The 18,381-nt window shown below is 43.6% G+C and overlaps 1 protein-coding gene and 2 long non-coding RNA genes across 12 annotated transcripts in view; 2 read left to right on the top strand and 1 right to left on the bottom strand.

Moving 5' to 3' along the window:
* Positions 1-18,381, top strand: part of LOC310681474 — a 360,526-nt gene that overhangs the window by 68,716 nt on the left and 273,429 nt on the right. The window lies entirely within an intron of this gene.
* On the top strand, positions 1,231-4,379 carry LOC310681344. The gene is made up of 3 exons (XR_014513228.1): positions 1,231-1,245; positions 1,289-3,985; positions 4,247-4,379. It is a non-coding gene; the product is annotated as an uncharacterized lncRNA (long non-coding RNA).
* The window catches only part of GPATCH2L (G-patch domain containing 2 like), a 31,338-nt gene continuing 20,490 nt past the window's right edge, over positions 7,534-18,381 (bottom strand). For 5 of the 10 annotated variants that reach the window (XR_014513127.1, XM_083448587.1, XM_083448592.1 and 2 more), the window contains 2 exons: positions 13,773-13,870; positions 7,534-7,905 (listed from right to left, as the gene is read on the bottom strand). Coding sequence is in view for 8 of the 10 variants with exons in the window: in XM_083448587.1 (XP_083304713.1) it covers positions 7,832-7,905; positions 13,773-13,870 (172 nt within the window). In the remaining 2 variants the exon portion in view is untranslated. Of the gene's footprint in view, positions 7,906-9,810; positions 10,058-13,772; positions 13,871-18,381 lie in introns of those variants that run through there. The other 5 variants (XR_014513128.1, XM_083448590.1, XM_083448594.1 and 2 more) reach the window with 2 other exon arrangements.

Genomic DNA, 18,381 nt, shown 5'->3' with positions numbered 1-18,381 from the left:
ATTTTTAGAGTATGTGATGTTTCAGAAGTATATTACCTCACACAGTCTGTTCAGACATTAGCCCAACTCCGTTCCCCTCTTTCATTCTAATTCAATAATTTGTGGTTTGCTAAAACTGCAAAGCTGGGTTCACCTAATTCAGTGTCATAGTTTGCAGAGTCAGATAGGTAGCCGTGTTGGTCTGACGCAGTTGAAATAAAAAAGTAAAAAATTGTCCAGTAGCACCTTAGGGACCAACTAAGTTTGTTCTGGGTATAAGCTTTCGTGTGCATGCACACTTCTTCAGATACCTTTGCAGAGATCGTTCAAATCAGATACTGAGTTGGGACATCACGTGAAACTGTGGTTTAACAAAGCCAAGCTTTGTGTTTAGGCATAGGAAAGAAGGAAGGAGGCAGCCATGGTTTGTTGGGAAACCATCATTATGTATGAGTAAGTTTTTGCACTGTACAGTGGTGCCTCGCAAGACGAAATTAATTCGTTCTGCGAGTTTTCTCGTCTTGTGAATTTTTCGTCTTGCGAAGCACGGTTTCCCATAGGAAATGCATTGACGGTTTCCCATAGGAATGCATTGACGAATGCGCAAGACGTTTTCGTCTTGCGAAGCAAGCCCATAGGGAAATTCGTCTTGCGAAGCAACTCAAAAAACAAAAAACTCTTTCGTCTTGCGAGTTTTTCGTCTTGCGAGGCATTCATCTTGCGAGGTACCACTGTACTCTGTAAAATTCTGACCTGAAGCAGTGCGAGAATAAAATCTTACAAAATATGTAGCCATACTGCAAGCAAACAAGCAATCTCTTTCCACAATGTCCCAGCCTGAGTTCCACAAGTGCAGGAAGATTGACTTACCTCATTGGGATGTTAGGAATACAGAAGAACAAAAAAGTACAGGAAGTACTTGTTTATAACCTAAAATGTATAAGCATCTTAGCACTGTATACCATAACCTGCGTAGAGAAGAATGTGAGCAGTCATTCCATCAGCCTCAAATTCACTACGCAGGCTTTTCTGATTAACACCCATCATCCTTAATTAGGATTGCCATATTTCAAAAAGTGAACATCTGGACACAAAAGTTGTTGAGCTTTTTTGCCCAAAGCTGATGAGCTTTCAGCGATTTCCACCCTGACGCTGTTTACAAGGGCCAAATACTGTCTATGTCCAAAAAATTCCATACTTATGGCAACCGTAAATTAATCTGCACAGACTATACCAATTCCTGTACGGATCATCCATACAGCTCCTGTAGTGCCAAACTATTGTGTTGGAGAGGCCTCTTTTGCTAAAGTATCTTTCACACCATGCTCAGACTGAGCACTAGGGGAATTTGACATCTGGATGGAGACTTGCCAACAATTAAAAAGAACACATGTCGTGGTTAGCAGGAGATCTTTATTTAACGTATTATGCAAGCTGCTCTCTAAACAGCATTTTCTAAAATAAATTCCAGAAGCACAACATAGCATGACACTTGCCCCAAAAGGCGTTTGCAAAGGCCTTGAGAATGAAAGACTTGCCAAAAACTTGATTCAGCCACAAGTGACTTCTGTGTAGTCAAGAAGCCTTATAGAGATTGCAGGGAGTAGAACGTCTGTAGAAGGGAAGTGCCTGCTATATTACAAAACTGGCACAAGGATGCCCAATCATTTGAAGACAGGACATGTTCCTGCTCAGAATAGTTGTCCTTTAGCAAGTTTCCAGAGCTTACTCATATGAGCAGCTCCATGGAGTTAAAAGAAATAAAAGGGAAGTGAGCAAGCTTAGAATAAACTCTACATAACAATAAACCCTCACACATAGAGGCCAGGTTCTATGTAAGATGGAAAACATGTCACTGGAATTTACTGCTCCAGACTGCAGAATGCCTACACGATGAATTCTCCTCACAAAAGAAATCCTTTTACTTGTCAACAAGGGCTTTAGCCCAGTCAATTCACACGAAGAGGACCTTTAGATGTAGGACTCGATCCCAAGGCCCCTTACTATCTTTGTCACCCTGCGCCAGACACAATCCAGTTTTTCTTCTCCCCAAATGTACATGGTTCTTATTTTTTACATGGAGAGAGCATTTTGGGCATGAAGAAAGCATTCAATCATGAGCACCTCCATCTGAGTCTGTAGCACTACAGCTCAGTCTCAAGTTTTGCCACCTCCATGAGAAACAGGCCTCAATGCGAGCACTTATTCTAAGCTCTTCCTCTCTGAAATCAGAAACGCCACATGAATTGATGCAAAGCCTTGGATATCTCAAATTGTGATATGACAGACATATTACATACAGATTAAAATATTCACAAAATACTGCAAAAAGAACACAAAGTCCAACTGTAGTACAGTACCTGCAAAACAGAGTTCCCATGAGTTCACCGGACAACTGCATTTGGCATCACAAATCAATGTGTCTTAAGGAAATGTGAAAATTAAAGTTCTGCTGTAGAAAACAAATGAGGGTGGAAAACAGGTGGGCAGCAAGTTCCCACCCACACCTTTCAATTGTAAAGAATGTTTTTATATTCCTGTTCAGGAATTTGGTTACAAATGCAACTAACTGGTTGCCTCTCCCAGGCATGAAGCTGTTGTTTAAAAGATAAATGCTTGGCAACATTACACATGCAGAGCAGTGTGGCTAGGCCAGAAAGTAGGCCCTGGCTAAGTAGCTCTGCATGGGGCTTGTCAATGGTATTTGGCCCAAACATGATATGCATCAAGCCCCATTACTCTAGACAAAATTTTCAGCCTCGGCTGGCCCCTTCCCCATTTGCACTATATAGATACAATAGGTCAGCATGGAGATTTTCGCAGCATTGCTTCCAGTTTAATGCTAAAGTGCCAAAGATAAGCACAAACATCCAGTTACAACTGAAAGCAGCCTATTATGTGCATTTGGCTCCTAGATCTGCAATGCCAGGCTGCAATGTATTAGGGAGTGTTTCTGATGCTTCTCTTGCCATGTGTGAGCTCCGTGAAGCTATATGCGCAGGGCAGCTGCCCTATGCGGCAAGCTGCTTTAGATACTGCTTCGCCTTGTCGGTATATCGACATGCCATTGGCAAACGCTGCTTGTGGTAGCAAAACCAACGCATGCTAGAGCCCAATGCAGAAGTCAGAGCATATAGGACTGCTCATATGGATACATGCAGCAAGTTTAGAGCATCATGCACGTAGCAGCTGTTGAAAAGCCGCTCTTATGAGCCACAGATATTCACCAGCACACTACATCTGATCCCAGAAATTGCATATAAGCATCATGCCTGGTACCCATTGAAAAGACTTTTACTCCATGAATTTGTCTAATCCCATCTAAAGCTGTATAAGCTACTGGCCATCATAACTCTTGGCAGCAAATTCCATAAATTCTGCACAGAACAAAGACTTTGGCGGGGAAGGGGGGGTAGAAGAAGAAGAGTTTGGATTTGATATCCTGCTTTATCACTACCATAAGGAGTCTCAAAGCGGCTAACAATCTCCTTTCCCTTCCTCCCCCACAACAAACACTCTGTGAGGTGAGTGAGGCTGAGAGACTTCAGAGAAGTGTGACTAGCCCAAGGTCACCCAGCAGCTGTGGAGGAGTGGGGACGCGAACTGGGTTCACCAGATTACAAGTCCACCACTCTTAAGCACTACACCATACTGGCTCTAGTGTCCTGAATTTGCTAAATGTTTCATTGAATGTCTCCAAATTCTAGTGTCATGAAGGAGAAACACTTCTTTATCCAGGTTCTCCACACATGCATCAGTTTAGAAGCCTTGTGCATGAAATAAACTTCATTAGATAAGAACAAAAATGGCACCTGATCTAGCAAGAGAGATATGCACACAGTATCAGCCTATCCCATGCATTGCTCATGGCGATGCTCATCTGGATGTGTATCCCCATTCACAATATTTATCCTGCCCCAATTAATTGGCTAGTTCATCTTTGATGTGGCTGTTGTTGTAGGGAATTAGTAGCCTATGATTATTAGATCTTGTCGTACAGTATACCGTATTTTTTGCTCTATAAGACTCACTTTTTCCCTCCTAAAAAGTAAGGGGAAATGTGTGTGCGTCTTATGGAGCGAATGCAGGCTGTGCAGCTATCACAGAACGCAGAACAGCAAGAGGGATTGCTGCTTTCACTGTGCAGCGATCCCTCTTGCTGTTCTGGCTTCTGAGATTCAGAATATTTTTTTTCTTGTTTTCCTCCTCCAAAAACTAGGTGCGTCTTGTGGTCTGGTGCGTCTTATAGAGCGAAAAATACGGTAAGTTAAAAGTAACTTGTATCTCCCAAATGAATTGTCAAAATGTGAGCAACTATGTTCAGCTGATTACATTATTTTTTTGGGGGGGGGGGGAGAAGGCATGTCACAAGCTTAGTATACAGGTTAAAATTTAAAAAATACAATGGTACCTCTGGATGCGAACGGGTCATTTTGAGCATCTGCGCATGCGGCAAAACCCGGAAGTAATGCGTTGTGTTACTTCCAGGTCGCCGCGGAGCGCAACCTGAAAATGCTCAACCTGAAACAACTTTAACCAGAGGTATGACTGTACTGAAGTACACATCAATCCTACAAACTGATTTGAAGGACTAGAGCAGGGGTGTCCAAACTTTTTTCAAAGAGGGCCATGAGGGTCGACCAAAGTTGTTGACCTTTTTTAGGATTGAAGTTGAGGGTTTGTGGGGGGTTTTACCCCAGGAAATAAACTGCCACACTGGCTGGATTAAACCGGCCGGATTAGGCCCCCGAGATGGACTTTGGACATGCCTGGATTAGAGAACATGCCTGAATGGACCGACAGTATAATATAGAAAACCTTTAACTTGTTACATGGTTGTAATTTTTCAAACACTTATATACAGGGTCCTGTGGGTTCCACAATTGTGTGATCATATTTAATAATAATAATAATAATAATAATAATAATAATAATAATAATAATTTGGCAGCTGTTACAGATGCCCTCTAGATTCTGTTCACACTTTCTGTTCAACCTCTCGTTGCTTCTACTTTGTTGCTTGCCACCTCCTCCACCTGGTAAAACATTTGTTTTAAAAATAAATCCATATCCCACATTGCAGTCAGAACTTGGCACAATATGCATTACTTGCATAAATGTATTTTAGTCACAGAATTGAGCTTCCTTCTCCTTAAAAGAATATGCATTCCTTTAAAGAAGAATCTGCCCTTTATTCTGTGGAAATTATTGTGTGGAATTCATAAGGGCCGGCTTACATGGTTCACATGCTAAACATTCATCCTATTTTGAGTATGTGGCCCGTTAAGTATAGCAGTGACTGTACACATCAATATAAGCATTTTACATTCTTACAAATTATTTCTTTTAAGGGAAATGACAATCTCAGAGCTCAGTAACAAAGCCACACACTAGCAAGTTTGGGCTACGTTTGAGACACCTTGAAGCAACCAGGTACAAGTTTTTGTTATATTTTACAAGTGTTATATGGGGAAAGCTAGTTTTAAGTGCAAACAAAATAAGGAATTGGTGACGGTGCAACTCATCATCACTTAATGCAACTCAGTTACTGATTATTTTCATCTGAACCCCATCTTAACCTGTGCTCCAACAACTACTGATTCCGTACTCTAGACACAGAAAAAGCTTTACAAGATATTTGGGACACGGGCTAAAGCCTATTGTGCAACATAGGTGTGTCTGATATGCTACAAAACACAAGATGGTAGCTCACATTCATTTACATGGGAGTTTGCACAGGAGACAGTAACATGAGTAACACAGATGCAATGTATTGATAATGGTGGTGCTCTCCAAGGTCTCTCAAGACTTCACCGATCCATTCAAATAAATCCTTGTCTTGTGCATTCTTCACACAGGATTAAAAGGCTCCTTTGCTCAGTCAATTTCAGAGTATTTAGGACTCAGAGCATTTGAAGATCAGAGCTTGTGCCTGGGATACATGGTTGGTGCAAAAGGCTCAGACACAGGCAAAGCATCACTAATGTGACTCTTCTAGTAAGGCATGCGTGAGCTGCTCTGAATTATTTGATAAACCCAGATCAAATTCATTAACACAACCAGAAATGATCTCCAGGGCTATCATTTTTGTACAGCAAGAACATTTTCTTGTGCCTGTATCACACTTTCCGTTTTATGAGTTGTAAGGCAAAAATAAGTGAAACATGCTAACCCTTCATCTACATCGAAACAACACTGATTTGCTTCTCATGAGAGGTTCTGTATGCACAGAAGCAAGCCCGATTCCATTTGCTCTGGCCTTAGGAGTGTATGAAAAGCTCCGCTGGATCAGACCAAAGGCCTATCTAGACCAGCATTTCCAGAGGCCAACCTAACACCTACTGAAAGCCTGCAAGCATAAATCACCCTCTCCTTAATACGTTCAAGCCAACAGGACCCAATCAAAAATATAATAGTTGACTCTGCGCACGCGCACTGAGGCACATCTTGAGAAAACAACCCCACAAGGGAGGCTCCAGACAATAATCGAAGGAGGATGATGATGTGCTCTACTGTAAATAGTGCTAGAAAAATAACATGGTTGCCAGGACTTCTCATTTTGATGCTGGCATCTAGGAATTGGGACTATTTTGCAGCTTCATTCACATATATTGGAAAAAGGATAGCAATGAAAGAGTTGTTGGGAGAAGGCACCACTCTCTACTATATAACACGTCTACATCATAGTGAGTACACTGTAATCAGGAAATGTAGAATAAAACACAGTATGCGCTTCTGAGGACATACTGCCAAAAATAGAGATTCCTTTTATATACTGCAGGAAACATCCCAGCTTGAAGACAACAGAGTAAGTGGTTGTCATCCACAAAGGCTATTTTGAAACCACACATCTAAAAGGCTATTCTCATAGCAACTTCTGTTCAGGTTACTGTCTCAAATGATTCTTATCATAGTTTCCAAAACAGAAAAAGCTACTGTTGGTAGAGTCCATTTCATTGTCATTCGCTTTAAGGTTATATATTGGAAAGCTTCCTGACATGACAGTCCCATTTTTGCATTTATGGTTCCACTGGCTCATGCAGTAGGATACACAGGAAAGAGGATCGCAAGGAAGGAACCATAGTTTAAAAGCAATACTAGGATACCCCAGTGATACAGGAGGAAAAACTGAAACATATTATATTAAAGTGGGGGGAAGCAAACCTCAAAATACTGACCAACACGTTGCTTTTGGAAATGTTCCCAATGTAAAATTCAAGTCACCCAGTTCAGATAAAACAGTTTATCCTCTGTTAACCTCCACTCTAGCTCAGGGATCACTGCTGGCTTCTTTTGGGGTCTTATGCTTACAAAAAACACAGGCTCAGCTTCCCCAAAGAACTGCAAATAGAATTTCTTCTATTAAACACAGGACTCTGCTAACAACTGAGATGTGTCTGAGAAATGAAGAGCTTTGCAACAAAGACAGGCGCCTGCAATAACCAAATACCATTTTGCATATGCCACCAAGCAGCTTCTGGGGCTAGAAAGGAGAGTGTGCGACAAATACTTGCATAGCAATAGCAGGAACACTGGAAATATGGAAACCCCCAACACTGATTATGCGTTTTTATATAGATTTACAAACATGATTTGCAGGATGAGTGGGGTAAACATATCATGCTGACAAAGGTGTGTGTCACATGCTAACACTGAAGAGATAGCTATTGCCGGAAAGAAAATTCTGACGTACTCCAAAGTCCAACATATTAAAAAGCCCAACTAGTTGACAAAGGAAGAGCTGCCTCCATCTAGTGCAGTCAAGGACCATCTCCTGTGGCATTTTCTTAGAAAGCTGCCTGGGGTAGTAGCGCTGCAGCTTGTCTCTGACGAATGGCTTCTGCCTGCTCAGTCAGTTCTGGTGCCTCTGGGAGTGTGGCACAGGCGGGCCGGGGTCTGAAGTATCTATGTGGATGGATAAAGCTGCTGGGACATCACAATAAAAAAGGAAGAGAAATACAATGAACAGGAACATCAAAGCAAGGTACAATTTGCACATCAAATGTTAGGTGCCAGGCCCCACCGTATGCTTCCACGGCCATGACTGCCTATCCTATTCGTTTACTTTCAGCCAGGTTTACAGAGCTCTAAAAGACTAGAATACTATGTAGATTCCAAGCATTGTTTCATTTGTTCATTATTTGCATTTCAAAACGCTATGTAGAAAGCTACACCCTCTGCCAATAAATGCCCTGCTCATAGCCAGCGTGCTGCTGAGGAGGGAAGGGGTGGTCAGTCACAATAAAAACACAAAAACATCATCAATGCACCCTTCTCTTTATGCAGACTGCAGGGTGCCATGGGCGTGGGCAGAAAGGGAGAACAGTGCCAATTTAAAGCATGATGTGGATAACTCCAGAGCTTCTGAAAACCATTCCTGGTTTCAGCACTAGAGAGCTCCCAGCAGTTAAGACTTTCTTTTGCTCTAACCCAGGAATGGGGAACCCATGGCTCTCCTGATGTTGTTGGACTACAGCTCACATGAGTCCCAGTCAGCATAGCCATTGGTCGGGGATGATGGGAATTGTAGTCCAGCAACATCCAGATACTCACCTCTGCTCTTAGCTGTAGAAGTGACCTGACCAAAGAAATAGTCCCTGCTCTGTGTTTGATATACACAAAGTTGTGTTTATTCTGCATCAAATGGAAATTTGAATTCTCTGCCCAAACAGCCAAAATTCTGTGATCAGGCTTGGACAAACTGGCACCTGCTTGCTTGCTTTTGATTCTTTATTCTGCTTCTAAAGACCCATGTTTCAAAGAATACATGATCTGCCACAAATATGCAGTTGGCAGAAAGAAATAATGCATTTTCCTTGTGGAAAAAGTGAAGCAACAACTTTAGGGATAAAGGTGGGAACCTGTCTAAGCACCATTTTAACTCGTCAGAAATGCAGCCAAACTCTCCTGCTAAAGGAGAAACCAGCCTTGCACAAAAGAAAATGAATGACATTCACTTGATTGTCACTGAAGCAGCTTGAGCACACCTTGAAGTCTACCCATGCTGCAGGAAAGCGGTGGAAAGAAAACTAGCAATCCTTTTATTCGTCCCACTGAAGTGACTGAAATAAATTGAGCAAGAATACATTGCCTAAAAGGCCACTAATGAAACCACCTCCTCCTTGAAAACAGCTGGACCATGAGCAAATGGAAGCCCAGCTGTAAGAGGGTCCAAATGCAGCCCACATTCTTAAAAGCTATGGGGAACTGTGAGACAATGAGACATGCCTAAAACAAGGGAACATAAAACTGTTTCTCAGGTAGATTTGGGAGGTATTTTGAGGGGGCGTGGAGGTCTCCAAGTCTAGTTAAGAGTCAAATTCTATTAAGCCTGCTATTATACCCTATTAAGCCTGCGTAATATCCTAGGCCTCAACCACTGCCCAGCAATAGAGTAGGTAGAACGTTACCATACTTTCAATTGAGGACTATTTGTGGCATCTGACCCACACACACAACTGCCCCAGGAGCATGTGGAACTGCAAAAGCCCTTGTGCAAGTGTGACTTAGGGTCTCCATGGTGGAGTGGCAACAGTGGTAACCCCATTTTTAGGATGGCAGCTGCTCTAGAAGCGTGAGGTGGTCACATAGAGATTGCCAAGGAATTGTAGTTACAGATTCACCCAGAGTAAGACCTTGTACGGGTGCCATTAAATATATATTAGGTTAAAAGAAAAAACAACCCTCCAGATTTCAGCTTCCGTTGCCGCCACTGTATGCATCTTAAGTGGCCTGACTATCATCATCTAAATTCAGTCAAATTCAACAAAACTTTCTGTAGGTGGGGAGGGGGAGGGGTCTACGACAAAGGAAGATTTGTTGCTGCATGTTTAAGAAAGAAGCTAAATTCATCACAATGACAGGGGAGAGTGTTGGCAGAGATTTGAGCTATTTATTCTTTTAGGAAAATCCTATAAAGAATGACATGAGGAAGCCTCTATCTGCAGTCTTGTTCATCACGGTGGTGAGGAGTCCGATAACAGATGTATGCAGTAGCGTGATTTAGTGCCGGGAGCTGGCCCCTGATGTGTATTAATACAGCAGCAAAGCGGAACGAGCCTCTCTTCATCACTCATCTCTATAAAAGAGGTGGAATCCGAGATGGCCCGATGTTAGGCAGAGCAAGCCCATTTGTTCTGCTGACTGATGGAGCCAGCTCAGGCTGTGTCCTTCACCTCTCTGGGGCACACGGGTTGCATAAAAGGAGCTCACTGAAGCAGGACCTGGTCAACAAGTGAGATGAGAGCTGTTGGGCTCAGCCAGAGATCTGTTTTGGAGGCACTGTCTAGTCCAAATGGGGCATCCTTGCTTGTACAACCCCCCTCGTTCTCAGGCCTGGGCCTGAATGGTGACTCACACCAATCTTTCACTGCCAACACAAGAAGTCGTCACGTGAAGCTAGAGCTACAGTGAAAGAAAATTGAGTCCAACAAGCTAGTCAGAGAGGAAATGTCCAAGTCAGTGCTGATTGAAAGCATGCCAGGGGGAGAAGAATCCTTTGGCCAGAGATGTGCATGCCCCATGTATCACACAAAAACACAGAAACATATCTTGCTTCCTTGGAATACTGGCTCTCATCTCTCCCCTCACGTTCTTTTCTAATAAAGGGGAGGGCCATTTCTAGCTCAGCTGACTGTAAATAGACGTGGCCAATCTGTGATCCTCCACACACTGTTGGGCTCAAACTCCCATCGTATGCAACCATTAACCATGCTGGCTGGGGGGAAGAGATACACACAGGCAGCCTGTATGTCTCTTTCTCTCCACCCTACACTGCGACAATGTCCTCCATCTGAAAGCCCTGGGTTGCTCTGGATGGATCTTAGCTGACCTGGGGTGATCAGTTCAGGATCCAGTTGCATCCAGTGCACAAACCTGGTTTCAAATTGTTTTGTCTTATGATAATAGTGTATTGTTCATACTTTGTACATCCTTGGGACTGAAAAAAGGCACGATAAAACCATCAATCTAATTCAAGCCACTTGCCAGCTTGCCTGAGGCCATGTCTTTTGCCAGGCACAGGCAAACTCAGCCCTCCAGATGTTTTGGGACTACAATTCCCATCATCCCTGACCACTGGTCCTGCTAGCTAAGGATGATGGGAGTTGTAGTCCCAAAACATCTGGAGGGCCGAGTTTGCCTATGGCTGTCTTTGGCCCTCAGTGTGGTCCCTTCTTAACGCTACCTACCCTGATGCTGGTGCACAAGGGTTTGGCTGTGCTGAGCTTCGGAAAAGACAAAATCAGTTTGCAGCACTTCTGCCTGCTCCAAAGCTCAGCACAACATGCAACACAAATTCAGAGTTCTCTAGCACACACAGAGAACTTCAGCGAGTGCAACCACAATATATGGCTGGCTAGTAAGTCCATAGGGGACGCGGGTGGCGCTGTGGGTAAAAGCCTCAGCGCCTAGGGCTTGCCGATCGAAAGGTCGGCGGTTCGAATCCCCGCGGCGGGGTGCGCTCCCGTCGTTCGGTCCCAGCGCCTGCCAACCTAGCAGTTCGAAAGCACCCTCGGGTGCAAGTAGATAAATAGGGACCGCTTACTGGCGGGAAGGTAAACGGCGTTTCCGTGTGCTGCACTGGCGTGCCAGATGCAGCTTGTCACGCTGGCCACGTGACCCGGAAGTGTCTCCAGACAGCGCTGGGCCCCGGCCTCTTAAGTGAGATGGGCGCACAACCCTAGAGTCTGGCAAGACTGGCCCGTACGGGCAGGGGTACCTTTATCTTTACATATAGTAAGTCCATATAAAATTAAGGACCCCTATATTAAAAGAGACCTGGAAAAGTAAAAAAGTTGCTAGAGAAATTGAGACAGATAGCATTAGAGCATACCAGGGGCTACCTTTTTTGCCTTCTCAGAGAGAATGAATTTTCACAAAAAGGAACCACAACACAGAAGGAATATTTAATATTGTAATAGTTGTCTGCTCCAGATAATTTGTACGTAATTTGTTCCAAGAAATACAGCAGTCGCTATCTAACCCTGCATTTATTCCAACTATCACTGCACTTCAGGTTTCTTAGTGCAAGACAGGATCCATAAAACCTTCCTGAGACAAATGTTTAGCAATACTCTTCTCATTCCACTCACTGCCTCACTGACTGCTCCTCCTCTTAGCTATTCTTTAACAACTGTGTGCACATTCACATATGCAGAGAGATCCATGAGCAGACATTCTGATTGTGTCAGGACACAAGGTGCACATAGCAGCTCTGTGTTTCAACAGTTTGTCACCTCTCTACATACACACCTGCATCATCTGCTGCCTGAGGCAGTCACCTCACTGTAGCTAATTGTAGGGCCAGCCCTATGGTAGATATGCATTGCAAGATTACTACTACCACCCACACCAACATTTTATTTTGTTACTACAGCCTGTAGGAGTAGTACAAGGGTAGTAGATCTGCCTGCATATGCATTTAGAGTGGAGGAAGCATGCTTGAACAGAACACACACAAAGCTGTGTAGAGACCGGGAACATCAAGGGGCAAAAGATATAGGGGAAAAACATTAAGATTGGCAATGAAGAAGGCACCAGTGCTGGCAAACCAAGGAGCTGGTTCTATTTAATTAATCCTTATTAGTGGATTACTTATTACCTCATTCTGTCCAAGCATTTGCTAATCAATGGGAGTTCACTTTTTTTGTTAAAATTAATGCTTTTTCTTTAGGAGCCAGGCGAAGATATTTCTCTATAACCAGGCCTTTAACTGATGAATACTCTATGGCCTTTTAAATGTGTTTGGGGGGGGGGGAGTTATTGGTTTGCTTTTGTTTTATTATGTATTTTGTGTTCTCATTTTGTATTTTCAAGTTGTGAATAGCCCTGTTTGGATGAAGGGTGGTATATTATTATTATTATTATTATTATTATTATTATTATTATTATTATATTGGATTATTCTTATGTGTGGGTGACCTTCAATCCAATAACCTACATTTTCTTGGGATACCAGCATACTCCTCTCTCATGCAGAAATGTTGTTTCTTCTGCTTTAAGAAAATAAAGCATACTCTCAAAGCACAAAACAGTTTCTCTCAATGAGTAAGATGCTCTTTAGGCAAAGTACCAAGAGATTGGCACAAGGGGGAAACCAGCATCCATGTCCTATTTCCTTTAAGCTTTCCAAACACTTCTCTACTAGTAGTTGGACTGTGTCAACCAGACTTTGCAACTGCTGGCCTCCAGATAGTTTGGACTACAATTCCCATCAACTTTAGGCGGCACAGCCTCAGGTCACTAGGTTGGAAAAGGCTGGGGTAAACTCTGTGCTTTTTTTAAAAAAAGCAATGTTAATGTGCAAAGGAAGGCCAAGTTCTGCAAACTAAATTACATGAGCTAAATTAACATGCATATACTTGGTTGCATGACCAATTCTGCCCCTGCTAGTCACAGAAGGCAGAAGAGCAAGGAAATATTATGAAGCCCTATTCCTGGCCACCAGGAGCTGAGTGCCCTCACTGCCTTTTGATTATTATTTTCTAAATATTTTTTACTGAACTTTTTAACAGCAAGCAAACTGCAGAAAAGCTGCCTTTTGATTATTCATCAGGCATTATCCAACTGACTGCAACAGTCACAAGGAGTAGAAAATGATCTTTCTGCATCCAATACTAAATGTGGCATTTGTGCAATGCAAGTGATACAACCCTGCCCTGGGAAGCCTCCGTATCTCACAGGGGAACAGCTGAAAGGGTAGGTCTTTCTTAAAATTCAGATGTTTTCCTGCTCCTTCAAAACAGTAGCCCCCTAATTCATTAACCATTTATACTGAGCTTTAGCCAATTTACCTGAAGTTGGGCTGGAAAGGGAGGCTGTTGCCATTACAGGCTTCCTCTTTCTCTTTATGTCCCTTGAACATGGGGGTCCGAGATGTATATTGGTCTGCCTAAAAAGGAAGAAATAAAGTATAATGGTTAAAAACTTAAGGCAACAAACACCATCTGGACAGTCCCTTTATTTATTTTTTATAAAATAAATAACAAGAAGGGCTTGCTTCATGCACTCACCAACCTCAATGATTTCACTGGCAGGCACATAAAGCAGGACACCATACACAGATCTTAAGGTTGATCTGCAGAGGTGGAAACTCCCAACTGCAGGTGAAGTTTTACTCTCTTGTCTAATACGCATTAGGCTGGAACACTAGAATCATCATATTTAGGCTGGCAATAGAGCTCCCTCCACTCCCCCAGAAAAGTGAGCCTTGTTTTCCCCTATGCATAATGCAAACAAGATGGAATTAGGCATCTCAAGGAACCCTCTACAGTGGTACCTTGTTTTGAGTTCAGGATCCATTCCGGAGCCCCGGACACTCGACAAAGTGCTGCTCTGCGCATGCGTGAAGCGCAATTTAGCACTTCTGCGCATGCGCGAGCGGCAAACCCACAAGTAACCTGTTCCGGTACTTCCGGGTTTACAGTGGACGTTCGCCAAAATGGAGGGTCGACAGGACAGACATTCATGGAGGTATTACCGTACATTAAACAAGCACCCTTCTTGAAATGTACATTTAATTGAAATTGACCTTCTGAGAGACAGCCATACAAAGCATTCCCTTTGGAACAGAAAAGTGTTTCAGATGAAAAATATGGCCCTTTTTTATTATAATATCAAACTTAGGGATTTCATGAGTTTTCTAAGAACCTCAATTTTCAGGCCTTCTTTGTAGACCCTCAAAATGATAATACAGTTGAAGACTCTTGTATTTCCCCCGTGTTAGAAAGCAAAATATATGGATTGTACCAATGCAAGGAAGGAAAAGTGCTTATTAACTGATCACCTTGAAAATAATTAGTTCAGCTATCCTCATGCAGAAGGAAACATTCAGTACAACACACTTCCTATCAAGGGTATTGCTACTGTGACAGTATTCAGCTCAGCTGTTGCAGTTGTACTTACAGTTTCCACTGCAAATACCAGATGCATAAAAGGTGCTTTTTCTAAGCCTTGAGGTACCACCTGGGGCTATTTCTGATGCCTTCAAAGGTCAAAATTAATAGTGAGAACAGAGATCCTTCTCCTCTTTGAAACACCACCAGCCAGCTGGGCACTCAATTCTGATCTGCACATCATAGGTAGAAATCACTACAAGTTGCTCATCCCATCCAGTGAACACAACATCTTTGCATGCAAGGATTAACCCATTGCACAGCACAGAAAAGTGTCCTGGTATCAAATGATAAGCAATTCATTAAAAAAAAAATTCCCTACACATGTACTAGAGAGACTGGCAACCAGACTGGCCTATCCAAAATGTAGCCCTAGGGAGATTATCTCCACCCTCTTCTCCAACAGTCAGCATCAGATGTGTTTATAACAAAACAACAGCATTGGACCAAAGCCACACATCTTCACATTACTCACGGGCAACTTTCAACAGAGGTCTCTGTATTTCTTTTCCATTATGCTGGCCACTAGCACCCGTCAGTGATTAATACACAGACACACACACTCCCAATATGGAGCTACCTATGATGATGCAGCACCTGCATTTGGCAGCACAGCAGACACAGATAAAGAGATGGTTTGGTTGTCTACTTGGTGTTCCTCCTTAAACTACATTTACAATCACATACCAGAAAGATGGTGACCCAGGACGAGAAAAATGTTTTCCAAGGGTTCAGAAAAGCACCTAATGCATTGCCACTGTTTGCAACTCTGAATGTGGGTTTCATAATATAGGTTGATGGTATATCATGCTGCAGTGAGATTTTCATCTGTGGCCGCCACAGTATGGGCTCTGCTTTAGCACTCTTCATGGGTTATATTTCCTCTGGCGACATGGGCCACATATTAATCCTGTCTCAACTTGAACTTGGCAGATCTCATACTGAGACCAGACTCTTAATAAGACCTGGTCTTAACCAGTGGAAAGAATTGGGAGGCTTGGCTCTGCTTAGGAAATCTTGAGCTATACTGAGAAATACCGTACCATCCCAAATGGCCAACTAGCCAACCACTAAGGCAATGAATGCCCTAAGCCAGGAACGAGGAAGCTCAAGCCCAAGCGCCCAATGTGACCCCTCCCCAGTCATCTAACCAACCCTTGGGACTCTCCTGAAATCACTGGCCATGCTCTGTGCTTTTGCCTGGCTGAGATGTCTTTGATCTCTGGCAATGCCTTCTGCTTGCCTGGATGGAGAACTGTAACTGCCAACTTTTGCATGGGCAATATATAACTAATATGCACATCTGCCCCATGTACCACTGGAATGTGGCCCCCAGAAACATACCCAGGCTTTAGGCTAAAAAAGCTTCCTTCTCTAAGGAAGACAGGGAACCTTTATTCTGCCACCTAGATACATGGAAAGCAGTAAGTTCAACCTGCTACCTCGATGCAATTCACATTGGTACTGAGGAACATATTCTCAATGCCAACTTCTTCATGCTTTCCACTTTTAAAAAGTGCATTGTCAAACAGAAGATACAACAGACACGGCATGATTAGTAAATGCTTTGTGCTCTTAAAGAGCCGCAATTACAGGCATGTGAAAAGAAGGAAAGCGGTCCCTGAGATGTGCTCTCTCACATGCCTCCCAAGAAGCGGCAGGCCATTAAAATTCCATGATGAAGAATCAAAACAGCCTGGGAACAGCCAGGAGGCAATACAGCAAATTAATACACCAACTATCCCCAAGGAGGATGGCAAAAAGGGAGGGAAAGCGGGGGCGACTCTCGTCGCTTTGCAAAATAAAATTATACTACTAATGATAACAGTCACCAAACCCACCCACCCCCTCCCACACCACTTCTAATGATGGGTGTGGAATTCCCAGTGCTGCTTCTGACACTTTGAGAGAAGTCTCACCACATCACAGACAGACAGCTAAAAAGCAAGTCTTGGTATACTACAATTTATACAGCCTTTTAACTGCATCTTCCAAGGAACCCTCCATGCAGAGCCTTCTCCTTGACACCAAAAAGCCGCTCCTCGCACACCCATGGCTCTACACTCAGCAATCTGGCTGGCGGCTCTGTTTAAATGAAGCAATGGGTTACAAGACAGTGACTATGCTACCTAGATGAATTTCACCGGAAACCACTAGGGAGGTAAAGAAAACATAGGTTAAGGCAGACAGGTGAAAAAAACAGAATTTGCCTGATAACAGTGCTTCCAATTGCATAATACATTTGTGAAAGGCTTTCCGGAGGCAGACAGTGCTTATAAGAACTGGCAGTTTGAGCAGTAGGGAAATAATTTACATGGCATAAAGCTAGTATGGGCAACTATGGCCCAAGGTGCTGCACTTTTTGAAGGATGCTTTTCTTTCTGCTACATGCCAGAATATTATATCTCTTAAGTAATACAGCCTCAATAAACTTGGAAATTATGGGAGGAATTCACCTTGCGCTAAGCTGATCAGCTGTCATTTCAGCTTGCCTGAAGGAACAATTCCCCCACTCTTTCCCCTGAATGCTATTCCAGGGGTTCTCCAGACTGACCGCCCCTCACAAGCCAATTTTGGAAAGTGGAGTTCCTTAATGCAGGTCCTCCACTGATGGGACTCATTGATTCCCACCCATTAGCAGGGCCCACTCATAAGTTGCAAGCCCCAAAACATGTTTACTTGCTCACCTAACTGCATATATACACAGATGTCCGTCCTCAGAAATACAAAGTAAGACCTAAAGCAGGCATAGGCAAACTCAGCCCTCCAGATATTTTGGGACTACAACTCCCATCATCCCTAGCTAACAGGACCAGTGGTCAGGGATGATGGGAGCTGTAGTCCCAAAACATCTGGAGGGCCGAGTTTGCCTATGTCTGACCTAAAGCTTAAAAACATCACTTGGAATTAAATTAAATTGACTACCAGAGACTTGACAAGTAGCTACCCTATTTTTCGCTCCATTAGATGCACTTTTTTCCTCCTAAAAAGTAAGGGAAAATGTGAGTGCGTCTTATGAGTGAATGGCGCTGCACAGAGAGGCAGAGCTGCACAGCACCTGTCCGGCGAAGCCGGAGGAGGAACAGAAGGGACTCCTTCTGTTCCTTCTCTCGCTTTGTGGCATCCTGGAAGCCGGAGGAGGAACAGAAGGGTCTCCTTCTGTTCCTTCTCCCGCTTTGTGGCGTCCTGGAAGCCGGAGGAGGAACAGAAGGGTCTCCTTCTGTTCCTTCTCCAGCTTCACTGAAGGGGCGCTGCGCCTTCTCCCTCTCTGTGCAGTGCCTCTCCTGTGAAGGAGAGGCGCTGCACAGAGAGAGAGAAGGTGCAGTGCCCCTTCAGCGACGCGCCTGTCCTGGAAGCTGGAGGAGGAACAGAAGGGACTCCTGTTCCTTCTCCATCTTCGCTGAATGGGCGCTGAGCAGTTCTCCCTCTCAGAGAGGGAGAACTGCGCAGCGCCCCTTCAGCGACACGCCGTCCTGGCTTCTGCCTTAGCTGTGTACAGCCTCTTTGG

This window comes from Podarcis tiliguerta (assembly GCF_965153285.1).
Source record: "Podarcis tiliguerta genome assembly, chromosome: 1".
NCBI lineage: Eukaryota > Metazoa > Chordata > Lepidosauria > Squamata > Lacertidae > Podarcis > Podarcis tiliguerta.
The sequence above is the reverse complement of the archived record's forward strand: the minus strand, read 5'-3'. Positions and strand labels throughout refer to the sequence as shown.